This window comes from Dendrobates tinctorius, unplaced genomic scaffold (genome assembly GCF_039654945.1).
Source record: "Dendrobates tinctorius isolate UK_male_01 unplaced genomic scaffold, ASM3965494v1 ptg000082l, whole genome shotgun sequence".
NCBI lineage: Eukaryota > Metazoa > Chordata > Amphibia > Anura > Dendrobatidae > Dendrobates > Dendrobates tinctorius.
Genome location: NW_027361750.1, coordinates 7,952,775 through 7,972,327, shown reverse-complemented (window position 1 = coordinate 7,972,327; position 19,553 = coordinate 7,952,775). Strand labels below are relative to the sequence as shown.

At 39.7% G+C, this 19,553-nt stretch overlaps 1 protein-coding gene across 2 annotated transcripts in view; it reads right to left on the bottom strand.

Annotated features, from left to right (window-relative positions):
* Positions 1-8,017: 8,017 nt before the first annotated feature.
* SULF1 (sulfatase 1) overlaps positions 8,018-19,553 on the bottom strand; it is a 264,486-nt gene continuing 252,950 nt past the window's right edge. Inside the window, exons 17-21 of one of the 2 annotated variants that reach the window (XM_073583863.1) lie at positions 18,818-18,990; positions 15,516-15,658; positions 15,030-15,153; positions 14,264-14,297; positions 9,678-9,857 (exon numbers count right to left, since the gene is read on the bottom strand). In XM_073583863.1, coding sequence (XP_073439964.1) covers positions 9,827-9,857; positions 14,264-14,297; positions 15,030-15,153; positions 15,516-15,658; positions 18,818-18,990 — 505 coding nt within the window. In that variant the 3' untranslated portion in view covers positions 9,678-9,826. Of the gene's footprint in view, positions 9,858-14,263; positions 14,298-15,029; positions 15,154-15,515; positions 15,659-18,817; positions 18,991-19,553 lie in introns of both variants that reach the window. The other variant, XM_073583862.1, reaches the window with a different exon arrangement.

Sequence of the window (19,553 nt, the reverse complement as noted above, 5' to 3'; positions counted from 1 at the left end):
CTGGTAATGGCTCTGGCTTTGACGGAAAGGAGAGGTTTTTCCAGGAACCAAAATCAGTATTCAATCACTGTATATATTTTAGATGTCAAAAGGAAACCTTTGTGAAAATTTCTCCTACTTTTATTTTTTGCTATCAAGATTAAAGGTTCCTCATAGTACCGAAAACTAGCAACTCTCTGGTTCTGTTCCCGACTTTTCCTACATTAGTTTAATAGCATAGATTAACATTGCTGCTTATGATTTAACAAAACACACTATGCAATAATGCATAGTTTACCATGTAATCTTAAAGTCACATTATCCAGAATGCGTTACATTGCATATTAAAAATCATAGGGTAAGAACAAGCATGGTTACTTGGGAATGTTGCATGAAAATCATTGTATTGCACTCATTTACCAGAATGAAATCATTGTGTCCTTGAATTAGATATAGCTTTCTCAGATAGCGTGCATTTCGTAATATTTCTTATGTGCCAGTATTAATCAGTTGCAAGTGATTTTTTTTTTTTAAATAAAAAATATATATACTCTCAAATCTAGATCTTCTTATATAATGATATCTTAAGAGAAAATATCTAAATGTTCACCTATAGACTTCTAAGTAAAGGATATGCTAACACGACATAGAACGTCAATTAAATTGTGCGGTAGAATAAATACTTAAGGGGTAAGACCGTTTGGTGCACCGATTTGTGATAAGATTTCTTGGGTTGAAGTGGGAATATGCATTTTCCATAAGAAAATTGTAATGGATACTGTCGTCAAGAGGCAAATAACTAACTATGATAGACTCTAATGACAAGTTATTCAGACCTTTGTTAGGGTCACGTTAGAGATAGTGGAACCTCCACCAATAAGGAGAATAAATTGGTTCAAATGGGGATTTTAATGGAGACATTTGCAGTCTTCAAATCAAAATAAATTTAGGGAACAAATTGTCCCCAAATCCATCAGCTATGGAAATCCAATTTTTTTTTTTTTTTTTTTACTGGATACATGACTGTACATGCAGAGCAGAAGTTGATTTGTGACATCAGTAGGAGTATAAGCCCATAACATTTCCACATATAGGATATAAGATTTTAAATTTACAACATTTTTTAATTTATTTAATGGTTAACGTAAGAGGGTATTCCCATTAATTAAAGTTAATGGATTTGGAACTACTGTCCCCCGAATGGAGTGGAGGTGCGCATGCTCAGCCTCTGCTTCATTCATTATCAAAGGGACTGATAGAAATAGCCAAGCACTGTACTAGGTTTCATCTGGCTGTCCCATACACAGTGGGTAAAGTAAAGGTCAAACATGCACAACCCAACTTCATTCAAGACAGGGCTATGCAAATCTCCATTCTCAGGTCTCAGATCCTCATTGTTAAATTACTGGAGTTCCCAGCAGTTCAGCCGCAATTGAACAATATGCTGTGCTATATCATGTGGGAAGAATATAGCTTTCAATTCTGGAAAACGCTCTTCTCAAGAGAGGACATGAAGCTGGCAAGCAACTGACCATCAACAGCTAGCTAGATATGACAACCCCTTATATTATTTTGCCTAGAGAAACTGGTCGCACCTGCACAATTGCAGAACAGAACAATTGCAGAACAGATTTACTATCACAGCTCAGATTGCGTGACTAATTGTGATACCATGTAATACAGGACATCACAGAGTCTTTACAGAAAGCTCCATGCTCTTCCTGATTGAGTCCTGAGTGGTATGGAGCATTTCATCGCCATATAGACTTGTGTATTAAAATGCTAAGTTATCTCAAACAGTTTTAGTTATTACGTACGTTTTTATGACTTTTTAACACCATCATTTCCAGTGTATTTTCAATACAAGGACCTGATGATGACTTATGTGTTATTAGCATAGGTTGTTTTTGTTTGAATCTTCATCATGTCATAACCAGGATATGTACGGTATATTGATATGAGACATTAGAGGCTAATATTCTGTGATAGGACTACAGTGCAAGAGTTCGTAGACAGTGGTCCTCCTATACCTAAACAGCATACTATTTTTTGTTTCATTTTTACCCTTCTTTTTCCAACTTGCATCATGTGTCGATTAAGTTTAATTAAGAAAACTATTGAGATGGGCGAATTTATTTGGGTGAAGTTGAATTTTACAAACATCCATATTCTCCACAATATGGAGTTTTGGTAATACATGCTGCACAAATTCATAGAAAGCCGGAAAATTTACATGGTGCCTTCATTCTAGAATGGGACTTTCGGCCAAGACCAGAGGCCAAGGTGACAAGGTTGCATTTGAGGTCATAACCTTGTAAAGCACTGGGACTTCTGAGGCCTTGAATTCCCATTCTAGAGGGAAGACACGCAGCATGCGACAGCAGAAAGAGGCCCTGACAAACGGACAGAGTGACCAGAGAGGTATTATTTTCTTTTTAACATCTTCTGCTAATCATGTTTGGGGTCAGGAGAGACCTTCGAGTGTGATAACGAACACTCAATTGACAAAGCATAACTTTGCTAGAAATCGATTTCACTGGTAAAACCCAAGTGTTTTGCCAAATTTGAGTCTCGACAGGTATGCTCATCTCTAATTAAGATCATATGACTTTTCAACATTATATAAATCAAGGTTACAGATGGTATTACACATCATCAAAATGTTGCAGCTTTCTTAGTTGAAGGGTCAATTTCCAGGCAGAATTATAGATTATACTTCTATCACTTTTAATTGTACTTTGTAAAGGGACATTGCCACCTATATATATAAAATTGAATGTATGTGTGTATCACCAACCAATCACAAAGCATCTTTCATTTAACCAGAGCTGTTTAAAAGAAGCTGAGCTGTGATTGGTTGCTATGAGCAACAGTTTTCCCACTCCACGACAACACCTCAGTAGACAGTGACCGGATGGGAGAAATCTAGCATCCCCGGAAACATCAGCTCCCAGCCATTGTCTGCCCCCAGAAAGGAAGAGAGAGCACATGACAGAAATGAATCACCCCCTCCCATGCCCATATACCCATCACACATCCTCCATCCAATAGGCTCATCTTCCCTCTTAAAGGGAAGTTAGGGCAAATCCCTCAGTGCTCGGATTCTGACCTCAAGCTTCTATTAAGGAGATCATTCGTATGGAAGTCAGGGCAAATCCATCCAGTGCTTTGGTTGGACCCCAGGCCTCTCTTAAAGGGATCCCCGATATGGAAGTTAGGACCGTTCCACTCAGCGCTGTGGTTCTGACCCCAGGGTCTCTTAAAGGGATCATTGGTAGGGAAGTTAGGGCAATTCCACTAAGCACTCGGGTTCAGACCCCTCTTAAAGAGATCTCCGGTATGGAAGTCAGGGCAATTGCCTTCAAATGCTCTGGTACTGACCCCAGGCTCTCTTAAAGGTATCTCCTGTATGGGAGTTAGGGCAAATCCCTCAGCGCTCTGATTCTGACCCCATGATTCTATTAAAGGGATCATTGGAATGCAAGTCAGGGCAAAACCACTCAGTGCTCTGGTTCTGACCCCAGTCTCTTAAAGGGATTATTGGTATGGAAGTTAGGACCGTTCCACTCAGCACTCTGGTTCTGACCCCAGGCTGACGGGATGATGTGGGATATTAGGGGTAGTAGTCCGGTAGCTCTGGCTGACGGGATGATGTGGGATATTATAGTCAATGTGGCTATGCGGAGTGGGCGGGGCTCTACACTCAGCTTTATATATACAGTACAGACCAAAAGTTTGGACACACCTCATTCAAACAGTTTTCTTTATTTTCATGACTATGAAAATTGTAGATTCACTCTGAAGGCATCAAAACTATGAACTAACACGTGGAATTATATAATTAACAAAAATGTGTGAAACAACTGAAAATACTGTATGTCTTATATTCTAGGTTCTTCAAAGTAGCCACCTTTTGCTTTTATTAGTGCTTTGCACACTCTTGGCATTCTCTTGATGAGCTTCAAGAGGTAGTCACCGGAAATGGTTTTCACTTCACAGGAGTTAGAATTTGTATTATGGCAAGAAAAAAGCAACTAAGTAAAGAAAACGAGTGGCCATCATTTAAGAAATGAAGGTAAGTCAGTCCGAAAAATTGAAAGTGTCCCCAAGTGCAGTGGCAAAAACCATCAAGCGCTACAAAGAAACTGGCTCACATGAAGACCGCCCCAGGAAAGGAAGACCAAGAGTCACCTCTGCTGCGGAGGATAAGTTCATCCGAGTCACCAGCCTTAGAAATCGCAGGTTAACAGCAGCTCAGATTAGAGACCAGGTCAATGTCATACAGAGTTCTAGCAGCAGACACATCTCTACAACAACTGTTAAGAGAAGACTTTGTGCAGCAGGCATTCATGGTAAAATAGTTGCTAGGAAACCACTGCTAAGGACAGGCAACAAGCAGAAGAGACTTGTTTCGGCTAAAGAACACAAGGAATGGACATTAGACCAATGGAAATCTGTGCTTTGGTCTGAGGAGTCCAAATTTGAGATCTTTGGTTCCAACCACCGAGTCTTTGTGCGACGCCGAAAAGGTGAACTGATGGACTCTACATGTCTGGTTCCCACCGTGAAGCATGGCAGAGGAGGTGTGATGGTGTGGGGGTGCTTTGCTTGGTGACACTGTTGGGGATTTATTCAAAATTGAAGGCATACTGAACCAGCTTGGCTACCACAGCATCTTGCAGCGGCATGCTATTCCATCCAGTTTGCGTTTAGTTGGACCATCATTTATTTTTCAACAGGACAATGACCCCAAACACACCTCCAGGCTGTGTAAGGGCTATTTGACCAAGAAGGAGAGTGATTGGGTGCTACGCCAGATGACCTGGCCTCCACAGTCCCCAGACCTGAACCCAATCGAGATGGTTTGGGGTGAGCTGGACCGCAGAGTGAAGGCAAAAGGGCCAACAAGTGCTAAGCATCTCTGGGAACTCCTTCAAGACTATTGGAAGACCATTTCCGGTGACTACCTCTTGAAGCTCATCAAGAGAATGCCTAGAGTGTGCAAAGCAGTAATCAAAGCAAAAAGGTGGCTACTTTGAAGAACCTAGCATATAAGACATATTTTCAGTTGTTTCACACTTTTTTGTTAATTATATAATTCCACATGTGTTAATTCACAGTTTTGATGCCTTCAGAGTGAATCTACAATTTTCATAGTCATGAAAATAAAGAATACTCTTTGAATGAGAAGGTGTGTCCAAACTTTTGGTTTGTAATATATATATATATATATATATATATATATATATATATATATATATATATATATATACATACACACACACACACATTTTAATTTGTTATCATTAACTATAGTTAGTTACTATGCCCAGGCAACGCTGGGCTCTTCAGCTAGTAAGCTATATAAAATACCTCTACCAAAACTACGCACTGTCATTAAAGTGAAAAAAATTAAAACTATTTGCTAAGGCTAAAAAAAAAGGTAAAGTTCCAGAAAACATTTTTGGAAGTTTGAACAAAGAAATTGGTCTGCCAATGATCGTTGTAAAATGACTGTTGTTGAAGTTGAGTTCTTAAGACATTTGGCAATCATTAAATAAAGCGCATTATATATTGAGGTTCAGAATGAATGTGTGCTGGTGCTACGTGCAAGGACAGTGTATCTCTACTTGCTTATTAAATGCCAATATTCTAATTGCCAATGTTTGAGGAATGTGTTGTTGCTTAATCATTGATGAAGGAAATGTAATATCACATTGGTTGCGGCACAAGAGCGTTTGTATAAATCTGTTTCACTTGTAGGACAAGAGTCATACAAATCTTGTTTTTGCTTAAGTTAGACTTGTTTTTAAACTTGATATTTATTTCTATGATGACCTTGAAATCATTTTTGGAAAACCTCAAACTGGTTTGTTCAATTCAAAATGTTTACAAACCTTTTCGATACTTGATATATTATAATGTAATAAAGAAGAAATGTTCATACTGTGTATTTCAATAGTGGCATTTTTTGTTTCCTTTGTAAACTGATTATTACATTTCACTATTCTAACAAAAAGTTTCCCTTAACCTCACCCTGCCGGGCACAGAAGTCATTCTGCATCAAGACTGAGATTTCATTGACCGGTCTTCATTAAAGTTTGTATTGAACTCCTCTTTAAAGCTGTATTTTGTTGAAGAGGTTCTCCACTTCACCATTTTTTTAATAACGCAGACAGATATAATCAGAGGCAATATCATTATGAACTAAAGTATACACTCTTGAGACTGGTTGCCAGGAACGTGCTGCATGACGGCACCTTTGAAAAATAGTTGTTGGACAATGTATTCTTAACCTCTATCCATTTCATGGGTCTTAAAACATTTGCATCACTGTTGCTAACTTTTAGAGTATGTTAAATTTGAGGGGGTGATGTACCTATTATAGCAACTCTTCAGCCCTCATACAGTAAAGATGTCAGCATACCGATTACCACCTTGAACAGATCTCCACTGTGAGATGACCTCCCATGTTAAAAATGCAAATAATTCATAGTTTTTGTAGTTTTACAGAGAACCTGTCAGCACGATTTTGCATGTTAAAATAGTGGCATGGCCATAATGGGACTGTTATACAGATTACATAGATACTTTTGGAGAAGAAATTTGCATGGTGGTTGTTCTGTAATCAGCATTTGAAGCTTTGCTATAATCAGGGACAGGACTGTAGAAAGGGTCCTCAGCGCCTAACCTGGGCCATCTGCCTGCATCTGCCTTCTGTTTGAAAGCATGCACCAGCACCATTCTCGCAGATGGAGGTGCTTGCACAGATTGATCTCCAAGTGGTCTTTAATAAAACGGCACTGTGGCAGCGCATACCATTTTACTGAAGAACGCCAGGAGGTCAGACTTCGCATGCACTGCCACTTTATTGAAGACCACCAGCAGATCAATCTATGTAAATGCCGCCCACAGCAAGGACGGCACAAACTTTCAAATAGGAGACAGATAAAGACACTAGAGCCAGGCGGAGTGTCCAGAGCAGGAGCCAAAAACCCTACCGATAGTCCCACCACTCTGCACCTAAAGCTTATTACACCAAAACTTCAAATACTAAACTATCACCACCATGCTGATTTATTTACTAAAAGTATCTATTTAATCTGTATAACTGTTCCATTGGTAAGTAACCTGTGGACTGGTAAGTGTGTGGACGGAAAACTCAACTTTAAACACCCAACTCTTTCTCATTGACAGTTTAGCATTTAGAAAATAATTGTACATTTTATTTCCTTGGCCCAAGTGCAGGACCTTTTATTAATCTATATTAAACGTCAATTGCCAATTCTCAGCTCAAGTCTCCATGTCATATAAATCGCTGTGTAGTGTTAAATTATCCTATTCTCTGTTGATTGCCTTGCAGAGTTTAGTATCGTCTGTATATATTGAAATTGTAATCTGTAAGGTCATTAATATTAAAAAGGAGAGGGCCCAATACAGACCCCTGTGGTACCCCACAATCAGCTGTGACAATACTTTTCTCTTGCACACATTCTTTCCCGTCTCCCTTTTCCAGATTCCTCCCCTTTTCTACTGTTAGTAACAGATCATTGCCTCTCACTATCCACAACTGCCAGGCCACATTGCAACTACCATGCTGGCAATTACGGTCAGTATGGCAAGGTTCATTTCTGTGGAACTATTATTTTTATAAATCCCAGCACAATATGCCTATATTGGTCCATTTTATCCTATCACATTATAACCATGCTGGGAATCCGGTGACTGCTCCTGGAGCCAGGCAAGCATCAGATCACTTGCCAAGGAGCATTGTAATTTGGTAAGCATGCTTTATACTTTTCAATGCATGGGTGGGTTACTGTGGCAAAAAGATGACATTAATGGATGTGTCCTCTAACCATAATAAATCAAAAGAGTTTGAGATATGTGATGAAGTGGTGCCGCCTTTGATAAACTAACACACAGGTGAAAAATGCAGGCTAAAAGTCATGTACTGGTCACGTATAAACTCACACTTTAGCTTATTTAAAAAAAATAAAAATACTGAAAAGACAGGTACGCTGTAAACAAAACAAAGTTTTAGCTTGTCAAATTAAAGCACATTTTTTATTTGAGGAAACGTTGCTTCGCGACTTTCCTGAAGCCCGAGTTGTTCTATAAAAGTATAACATACTATACATGATTAAAAAAAATAAAAACACAAAACCTATAATCTGAAATCTATTTACAAAAGAGGAAAAAGTACTTTTGTCACCATAAATATGTCTCTACTGCCATCATGTTGATGACCTGCACAGTAACAAGTAACTTTTAGCATATGTACATAGACCATCTCAGGACTGCACAATGTTCGTAACGCCATGGATCAACTGCAATAAAGAAGGTTTTAGGTCTTACATGAATTACAACAATTCATTGATAAAACTGGTAAAACAAGCCTTTTGAGGTAAGCAGTGAATGCTTTTTTAAGATCAGTCTGCTTTCACTGTGAGTACTGCGGTTTTCCTATACAATGTGCCGTGTAATGGACCATTACTAACTATCTGTATCGATTGCCATCTATACTACACTGACAGAATGTTTGTTTGCACGTATATTAGGAGGTACTGTACATGCAAATTTTGAAAGCTACCTTTTAAGGCACAATTTTGGCACAGTTTTTTTTTTTTATCTCTTCTATGTGCAATTTCTAATACAAAACATGATACAAAAACGATGAAAGTAATGGGATAAACTTTGTGACCAAGCTTGAAAAGCTTTAAAAAGTGCAAATTTAGTTTAATTAAGAAACTCCAGTGGTTAGAAAATAAAATAGAACAAAAATATTTAGTGGAGATGAAAGATATTTTGTGGAGTTTAAAAAAAAAAAATATGAGCCCAAATGGTGAACAGGATGTAAAAAGTGTTTTAGAAATATGGTATTGAAGTAACATTTTTTGATGTGGTGATGTTCATAGCAAATGTCACATCGGGACTGATTGACAAAATCACTTGCACATATTATGATACGATAAAGAGAAACAGATAAGGGTATCAGATCTGGAATGTCAAGTGCCACAAATTGCTGCCTGCTGTTTTTTTTTCTTGTATCGGCATGTATGGTGCCTAGTTAGAAGTGTCCGGGGCTCAGGCACTGCCTTCTACATCAAAATTTGAGTTACTCTCTTCTGGAGATTTTTTTGTAGATGTAACTTTTGCGCTTTCATGATCTTCAGAATCATACACCTGATCTGCAGCTGAGGCATTGTTTTTCTGTTGAGTCACGGAGTCAATGGGAAGGTATATCTGATCATTAAAAACATCTGGTCTTTCATGACTGAGATGTTGTTGAGTTTCTGTAGGGAGATAACTAATAGTTTGAACATTAAAAGAACTCTTGGATTGTAGTTCCATGAATCCATTTCCACTGATATCCATTTCGTAAGTATCTAAATCCACATGGTCTCTCCACTCTTCTGTGTTACTCTTGATCCAGTGTGCCTGGTTAGATGTTTTCCTCTCAGGAATATCATTATTTGTTTCAAGTTTTTTCTTGTGATTCAATATCACTGTGCTCAAATTGAAGATACCAAAGTTGGTTTCCATTTTAGGTTCCCTTTCTTCTGCAACTACACCACTAAATTCATCTTCAGAATCAGCAGAGGACATTTCCACCAGAGTCAAAGAATCAGAAAGCCCAGAAATTTGTTCAGCCACAGTTGTATTTGATGTACTGTTTTTAGGGATACTGTTCAGCAGTGCAAAAATTCTATCTACATCCTTCAAGTAATTAGCCCAGTCATCCAGACTAAGCCTGTAGTTGTTTCTGTAGCCATACGAGCTTTCATTTATGCTGTACAAATCTTCTAGTCCTTTCCAGTCAACATCCTCTGTGAAATTTGGCAGGTTAACCTTCCCATCCGTCCCATAGTTGTCCTCTGTGAAAACACAAATTGGATTTGTGAGATTCAGGGACAGTTTTTTCCCCAACTATTAATGTAGCTTCTTATGGAAATGAAACTTAATAAATGAGATAAATTTTTTGAAATTTATGAAAGCATGAGAATGTAAAATGATTGTTTACATATGGATAAATCACTTACCAAAAAACTTATAACAAGATTTAGGCAGTAGGTGCAAGTCTTCGATTTTATGTGTACAATATACTTCATGCATAAAAAACAGCATTATGGTAAATTATCACTTACTGGTTTCAAAACTTAACTGAAAATGATATTGGAAACGTTTCCAGTTTTGTCTTCATTATGCTTTATACAGAAAGCTAATAAGACTTATGGCACATCTAAGGCCGGTTTCACATTAGCGCTTTTTAAGCGCACGCACGGCCGGGGGTAGCTCCGCCCCCGAGCCGGCTCTGCCCGGCGTGCCCGCCCCTTGCTTGTAGCGCCGCCTACTAGCGGACAGCGGCGCCTGCGATCGGCGCACCCTATCTTTAGCATAGGGTGCGCAGATCGTGCGCAGGCCGTGCGCTAGTTGCGCTTTGACCTGCGCTGCGCACTTTTGACGGTGCGCCGTGCGCGCCAAAATCCGAAAAGTTTGATTTTGGCGCGCACGGCGCACCGTCAAAAGTGCGCAGCGCAGGTCAAAGGTGCAACTAGCGCACGGCCTGCGCACGATCTGCGCACCCTATGCTAAAGATAGGGTGCGCCGATCGCAGGCGCCGCTGTGCGCTGGTAGGCGGCGCTACAAGCAAGGGGCGGGCACGCCGGGCAGAGAGCCGGCTCGGGGGCAGAGCTACCCCCGGCCGTGCGTGCGCTTAAAAAGCGCTAATGTGAAACCGGCCTTAAGATGTCTTTCATCTTAGCTCATTTCCACGTTGGGAGGTGAGCAGCGCCAGTGACTTATCGGGAAATAGCTGAGCATCTTTAAAAGGACTTCCGGAACCCTTCACTGTTCTGCCCAAGCTAATAGAGATCATGAAAAAATTCTGCGATTTCAAATGGCAGATCTCTCACACATGTCCTTTGCATTGGAATTGGACAGATGAACGATGCTTGTTGCTTATGCAGGTGAGCATGCAGCTGTGACGTCACATTCACCACTCACCACCCATTTAAAGAGTGTGTGTATCACCGCTCTCGTCAGTCTGACATAAGGCCTTCTTCACATGTCCGAATCTGCAGTACGTGTGTCATTTTTTTTTTGGACACCGACACCACACGTACCCAGTATAACTTATGCTGTTATGTACAGTATGTGTTTGTGTTTTTACGCAGACCATGTAGCCATATAAACCACATGGAGACATGTTCGTTTTTTACCGGCAGCACAGATGACAAGGGCCACTACAAGTCTATGGGTATGTGTAAAACACCTGCAACAAACGGATGGCATTCGTATGCCACATGTGTACTGTATGCGTTTAACATTGCAAAGTATAGGAGAAGTTTTGTAATTTAGTTTTCCATACAGGAAAAACACCAATGACACCGGTACTGTTTTTTCAGTACTGATTTGATACGAACGTGTGAAGGGGCCTCAGGCACAGTGATGTTGATGCTTCTAAGAGTACCCATGCAGGAGACCTACAAAGCACCTGTCCATGCTCAATACTAACTAGGTAGAGGAGATAGGAGCTGCACAACTCCTCTGACGATCTAAGGTACATGTCTGACAGCTCTTCTATTAAATATCTGTTACGGAAAGAGCTAAGATATACTGTAAATATCTCAAATGTCTATGGCAGGAACATCCTTTTATCAACAACCCCGTCTTGCATCCTGTTAATTATTTTAGTGCTATGCAGTCAAGGGGTTTGCCACTACAATATGGAAACTGAATGAATTGGTTTCAAATGCTTACTGAAAAGAAGGAACGTTGTCTATTAATCACATACATTAATTAAACATGGCCAAAATTAATGATTTGCTTAAACTATTTCTAAAGCACAGATCACCAAGATTCTCACCTAATAATTATTTGATCCCTTGCTGATTTTGTAAGCTTGCCCACTGACAAAGACATGAACAGTCCATAATTTTAAGGGAAGGTTAATTTTAACATTGAGAAATGGAATATTAAAAAGAAAATCACATTGTATAAATTATATAAATTTATTCTCATTTTGCAGTGAGAAATAAGTATTTGATCCCCTACCAACCATTAAGAGTCCTGTCTCTTACAGACCAGTTAGACGCTCCTAATCAACTTGTTACCTGCATTAAAGACAGCAGTCTTACATAGTCACCTTTATAAAAGACTCCTGTCCACAGACTCAGTCAGTCAGACTTTTATCCATAGAAAGCTGTTTGGTCTTGCCCATGTTGTAGAGGTTATCAGGAACAAGATCATAAACCTGCACAAAGCTGGAATGGGCTACAAAACCATACGCAAGACGTTAGGTGAGAAGGAGACAACTGTTGGTGCAATAGTAAGAAAAATGGAAGAAATATAAAATGACTGTCAATCGACATCGATCTGGGGCACCATGCAAAATCTCACCTCGTGGGGTATCCTTGATCATGAGGAAGGTGAGAGATTAGCCTAAAACTACATGGGGGGGGAACTTGTTAATGATCTCAAGGCAGTTGGGACCACAGTCACCAAGAAAACCATTGGTAACACATTACGCCGTAAAGGTTTAAAATCCTGCAGTGGCCGCAAGGTCCCGCTGCTCAAGGCGGCACATGTGCAGGCCCATCTGAAGTTTGCCAATGAACACCTGGATGATTCTGTGGGTGATTAGGAGAAGGTGCTGTGGTCAGATGAGACAAAAATTGAGCTCTTTGGCATCAACTCAACTCGCCATGTTTGGAGGAAGAGAAATGCTGCCTATGACCCAAAGAACACTGCCCCCACTGTCGAGCATGGCGGTGGACACATTATGTTTTGGGGGTGTTTCTCTGCTAAGGGCACAGGACTACTTCACCACATCAATGGGAGAATGGATGGAGCCATGTACTGTAAAATCCTGAGTGACAACCTCCTTCCCTCCACCAGGTCATTAAAAAATGGGTCTTCCAGCAAGACAATGACCCAAAACATACAGCCAAGGCAACAAAGGGATGGCTCAAAAAGAAGCACATTAAAGGTCGTGGAGTAGCCTAGCCAGTCTCCAGACTTTAATCCCATAGAAAACTTATGGAGGGAGTTGAAGCTCCGAGTTGCCAAGCGACAGCCTCAAAATCTTAATGATTTAGAGACGATCTGCAAAGAGGAGTGGACCAAAATTCCTCCTGACATGTGCACAAACCTCATCAACTACAAAAAAACCTCTGACTGCTGTGCTTGCCAACAAGGGTTTTGCCACCATATTTTAAGTCTTGTTTGCCAGAGGGATGAAATCCTTATTTCTCACTGCAAAATGCAAATACATTTATATAAAATTTATACAATGTGATTTTCTGGAGTTTATTTTTGATATTCTATCTTGAATGTTAAAATTAAACTACCATTAAAATTATAGACTGTTCTTGTCTTTGTCAGTTGGCAAACTTACAAAATCAGCAAGGATCAAATATTTCCTTCACTGCATATATGTGTATATCACAATAGAATAGGACATGGCTTCAGTTGATTCTGAATCTGACCATTCCCATTAGAATAAAGAGACAGAACCCACCACACATTCATCAGAATTTGCAAACAACTGAATGCAATGTAGAAGAGGCAGTCAGTAGATGTGCAAACTCAGTGGCGATTACTGATCATTTTGGAGCACATTAGACTGTTTCTTTATGCCACCTCTTCCACACTATTTTATGGCTAAAACCTTATAAATGCCAGTAATAAATCTAACAGAACCACATTGCTTTTTTGAGACATTGTCAAAAAATGCAGGTCAAGCGCGTTGCGAACATCCGTTCTTTTGGCTGCATTTCATTGATCAATTTGGCTAAAATAAATTGCAGCAAACTTATGCCCAAATTCTGGTGCAAATACATTCCTTTCCACACAGCTGCTTTTACATACACGTATAGGTTTAGCAAGCACATAAATATACAGTATATAGGGAGACATTTTATAACATGAGGAATAATGACAATGCCAAATAAATGAACATATAATGATAGAGGAAACCTCATACGCAGGCTATGTCACCACTCGTAATGGAAACCAAAAGTATCATATGAAGTTCATGTTGAAAAATCACAAGTCACAAGCATGAAATGGGATGCATGAGTTCTTGCTGTGAAGATGAGATTAAGTGAATGGTAGGCCTCAAACCACTGACCATTAAAGGAAACCATGGTTAGAAGTCGCATGCACCAAAGACTATGCCGCGTGCCATATGACAGGGTACAAACATTAGTCAGAATGAGCTGATCATGCAATTATTTGGGGAGAAACTGCTGAGAAAGATAAATAAGAAAAGGACATATACCTGTGTGGATCATAGGTTCCTCCATCTTTACTTCCTGATATAGGAAAATACAAGAGTAACGCTTGTTAACGTTTGGAAGAGAAATCGATCACAAAGAGTAGATTGCCAAGTCTTCTAGAAAGATGGGATAAGTTGTACCTATTGCCTAAACACAGAATAGGCTGAAATTTTGTTGGCTCGACCAACACCCATGAGCATGGACCTTTTCAAGTAAATCAAACTGCATATTTACCATTTCTTCAAAATGGCTGAATTCACTTTTAATAGGTGTTTAAATTGATCAGCAGTAGCTGGAAATGGGTAATGTATTGAGCCCTTGATTAAAAAGGTGCAAAAAAGGCAAAAATCTGAACTTATGAGAGTCCAATGGAATATACGTTTGAAGGTCACCGATGTTTGAGTGAAGACAATAGTGTCAGTCTTGGAAAAGATACATTGCACTATACAAGGTGTCAGCGGGTTAGTTGGCAGCCTCTGGCTAAGTTCAGCCTAGTAACTGTTAGCTAAGAAGTCAATGCTGGCGGTAAGCTTTGCTGTCTAGATCAGTTAGACCTTTTTCTCAAGAACCCTTTGGAGAAGATCTGAAGAGCTCAGCATAGAAGGATTTAGTAGTCTGCTGCACATGTATACATGGACGGTGCAGCTTTATCCTTCCGTGGTCTGTTTCCATTACCCCTGTAATAAACGCTAAAGGGGTCTCCAAAACAATTGTATCTACCATTAAAATCATCATGAGATATATGAAAACATCATAAAATAAAGTTACCTGTCTCTAATCCTTTCGGCCTTGGGTTGCATTGTCGATGACCTTGGCAGCTCCTTAGCTCCATCAGTTGTATGTGAAGTTGATTTAATACCCCTCTCTCTACCGTATGTACAGAATTTGTTAACTACAAAGAAAGAATGAGTCTCTGTAAATTAAAATGCTCCATTACTAATAACCCCCATGCAAATTTCAGCTTTGTACACAGCAGCATAACTATAGTGGGTGCAAGGGTTGCAGTCGTGCCAACGGACTGATGCCTAGGGGGAGGCTCCAAAAGATCCTTTTGACCAATGTATGAAGACTGATGCTTTTACAAAGACCTGTGGGGGCCATTGGGGCCACAAGCTTCAAGTCAGAGCACTCTAAATTGTAATGGACTGTATTATGTGCACTCAGACAGCCTCTGTACTAAGGACCGGAAAAAAGCAATGTAACTAGACACATTTCATGCACCTATAGTTATTAAACATGCCTGCATGTGTTTACCTGATAGGGGTCAATGTTCATGTCAAAATATTCCAAGAATCCAGTAGCAAATTCGCAAAATAGAAAATTATGAGTCTCATTGACTGTTCTCAGACACCAGTACGTGTTATTATTGGAGCTGGTACAGGCACAGAAAGACCCCACTGGGAACAAAGAGGACAAAAATTACAGGAGGTTTTATAGGAGATTTCTAAACTGGACAGCAAACAGTGAAATAGGATTATGAGAATACCGTAATGAAAATACTACAATAAAAATTATCACAATATAACTAAATATCTGTACAGGTATGGTGATATTTTTAATGAGCTTTCCAATACAGCTGTAAAAAAAAAAAAAAAAAAAAAAAAAAGGTATTCCAAATGAATAATGGCTTAATTGATGCATGTGCCATATAGCTATATTATATATATATATATTTCTCCAAGTACAATCTCTTAATCTCTTTAGACACAGAAATGAACACTCCATTATCATATGATGAGTTTACCCCAGACTGGTGCCTCTTAGTACGTGATGTACAGTGGGGAAAAAAAGTATTTAGTCAGTCAGCAATAGTGCAAGTTCCACCACTTAAAAAGATGAGAGGCGTCTGTAATTTACATCATAGGTAGACCTCAACTATGGGAGACAAACTGAGAAAAAAAAATCCAGAAAATCACATTGTCTGTTTTTTTTTCATTTTATTTGCATATTATGGTGGAAAATAAGTATTTGGTCAGAAACAAAATTTCATCTCAATACTTTGTGATATATCCTTTGTTGGCAATGACAGAGGTCAAACGTTTTCTGTAAGTCTTCACAAGGTTGCCACACACTGTTGTTGGTATGTTGGCCCATTCCTCCATGCAGATCTCCTCTAGAGCAGTGATGTTTTTGGCTTTTTGCTTGGCAACACGGACTTTCAACTCCCTCCAAAGGTTTTCTATAGGGTTGAGATCTGGAGACTGGCTAGGCCACTCCAGGATCTTGAAATGCTTCTTACGAAGCCACTCCTTCGTTGCCCTGGCGGTGTGCTTTGGATCATTGTCATGTTGAAAGACCCAGCCACGTTTCATCTTCAATGCCCTTGCTGATGGAAGGAGGTTTGCACTCAAAATCTCACGATACATGGCCCCATTCATTCTTTCATGTACCCGGATCAGTCGTCCTGGCCCCTTTGCAGAGAAACAGCCCCAAAGCATGATGATTCCACCACCATGCTTTACAGTAGGTATGGTGTTTGATGGATGCAACTCAGTATTCTTTTTCCTCCAAACACGACAAGTTGTGTTTCTAAAAAACAGTACCAGTTTGGTTTCATCAGCCCATAGGACATTCTCCCAAAACTCCTCTGGATCATCCAAATGCTCTCTAGCAAACTTCAGACGGGCCCGGACATGTACAGGCTTAAGCAGTGGGACACATCTGGCACTGCAGGATCTGAGTCCATGGTGGCGTAGTGTGTTACTTATGGTAGGCCTTGTTACATTGGTCCCAGCTCTCTGCAGTTCATTCACTAGGTCCCCCCGCGTGGTTCTGGGATTTTTGCTCACCGTTCTTGTGATCATTCTGACCCCACGGGGTGGGATATTGCGTGGAGCACCAGATCGAGGGAGATTATCAGTGGTCTTGTATGTCTTCCATTTTCTAATTATTGCTCCCACAGTTGATTTCTTCACTCCAAGCTGGTTGGCTATTGCAGATTCAGTCTTCCCAGCCTGGTGCAGGGCTACAATTTTGTTTCTGGTGTCCTTTGACAGCTCTTTGGTCTTCACCATAGTGGAGTTTGGAGTCAGACTGTTTGAGGGTGTGCACAGGTGTCTTTTTATACTGATAACAAGTTTAAACAGGTGCCATTACTACAGGTAATGAGTGGAGGAAAGAGGAGACTCTTAAAGAAGAAGTTACAGGTCTGTGAGAGCCAGAAATCTTGATTGCTTGTTTCTGACCAAATACTTATTTTCCACCATAATATGCAAATAAAATGAAAAAAAAACAGACAATGTGATTTTCTGGATTTTTTTTTCTCAGTTTGTCTCCCATAGTTGAGGTCTACCTATGATGTAAATTACAGACGCCTCTCATCTTTTTAAGTGGTAGAACTTGCACTATTGCTGACTGACTAAATACTTTTTTTCCCCCACTGTATGTATACAACAGCTCAGCCTGTAGGCTCATGTTTCTTTTTGGGCTTTTAGTTGCCCAGGGTCTTCTCAACAGCTTTTCACAACCAGTTGCTCAGAAGGGACAAGTTCAGCATGTGGCTCCCAGCTGCTGGCAAATCTACTTATTATTGTATGTGTGGCACCAGGGATATTATACTACTATTAGAACTAGATAGAGTAGCCATTTGAATGTGCTCTACAAAATGTAAGTGAACGGGAGCTTGGTATATTGTATGGGATATGTTACATATGCACAGTGCTGTGCCAAAGATTTTAGGTGTGGAAAAATGCTGCAACATAAGAATGCTTCATGAAAAGAAACTATTAAAGGGAACCCGTCAGGTTCCCCATGTCCTCTAACCCAGCAACATTCGTATATGTATCACTAAATTCCCGGCCTAACAAGCCCTTTATCCTGTTAGTCACCTAAACACATGCTTAAAAAACGTATTTATAAGTGCCGTTTTTCTTATGCTATTTAGGCCTTTGACTAGTCGATGAGGAATTAGTTTCCCCAAAATAACCATCCCTGAGGGTGTGAACATAATTTGCAAGAGGCGGCATCATCACCAGCTATCTGCCTACCTTCCGCATGCTCGCAGTTGTCTTCAGGCACGTTATTGTGCCTCTGAAGCTGGATGTACGCTTCATGGCTTCAAAGGTGCACTGCGTATGACCGGAAGGGCAGATGATCTACGTGGATTTAAGTGACTAACATTATAAAGAGCTGGTTAGGCAGGGAATTTGGTGATCCATATGGGAATGCTGCTGGGTTGGAGGGCATGGGGGACCTGGCAGGTTCCCTTTAACACTTTTTTTTTTTAATTAACAAAATGAAAACAAAGTAAATGAAGAAATGGGAAATCTAAATCAAAGCAATATTTTATCTATAACTTTGTATGTAACCCCTGTTCTCATGTACAGCACCAAGGAATTAATGGTGCTAATATAAATAAATAATAGATTCAAAAATGCTGTTTCAATGGCAAAGTTGGCCACACCAAATATTTATCTGATTTAGATTTTTCATTTGTTCAATCACTGCAGTTTATTTGATAAAAATAAATTAACATTTCTATTTTTTTAAAGCATTTTTACTTTGCAGTATTTTTTTCACACCTGCCTAAAATTTTTTCACTGCCATGCAGGTCTTACAATTCCAGAATGGAGCCGTCTGCCAGTGATTGTTGTCATGAGTGAAACAGGTGAGACCCGGAAGGCTGCACTCTTCTCCTTTCTTCTGACGTTTCTTTTCTTTTCTCTCCTTTTTCCGCCTACGGTTCTCTTTAAAGATTTGAAGCTTGTTGTCAACCTCTTGAGCACCTTCCCTGAGGGAGGAAAAAAACAAACCCATGAATGTAATGCAAGCAGCAACAATAAAAAAAAGTCTTATTGATTTAAGATGTGCAGTTGCTCGTTTTTTGTATCTTTATATTACTAGACATAGGTGAACCCCTTATGAATGCTGATGTCCTAAACTTAATCATATTACAAATTGTGACTTATCCTTGCTCTCCAATACTCGACTCTAGTTTATAAACATAACCATTATAGTCAAGTAGGAAAATTTATATTAAAGTGGTTTTCCAAAGCCTAACAATAAACTGAATACTTGATATCTAACTATTTAATTTAAAAAAAAAAAAACTACATTTGTAATGTACATAAATTAAAAATTACTTACCACTCCCTTTGTACTTTAACTTCCTGTGTTTTCCTACTTCTGAGGATGTTTTGTTTGAGTCTTCCAGTATGCCCTGGGAATTCTCAAACAGAACGTCAGAGTGCTGAGGCTGCTGTCACTCTCCTTGGCTTGTTTCTCCACCCTGAAATGGGCCTTCATCAGGAGCCTGGCACTTCAGTCACTCCTCACAGCTGCTATCACCACCCT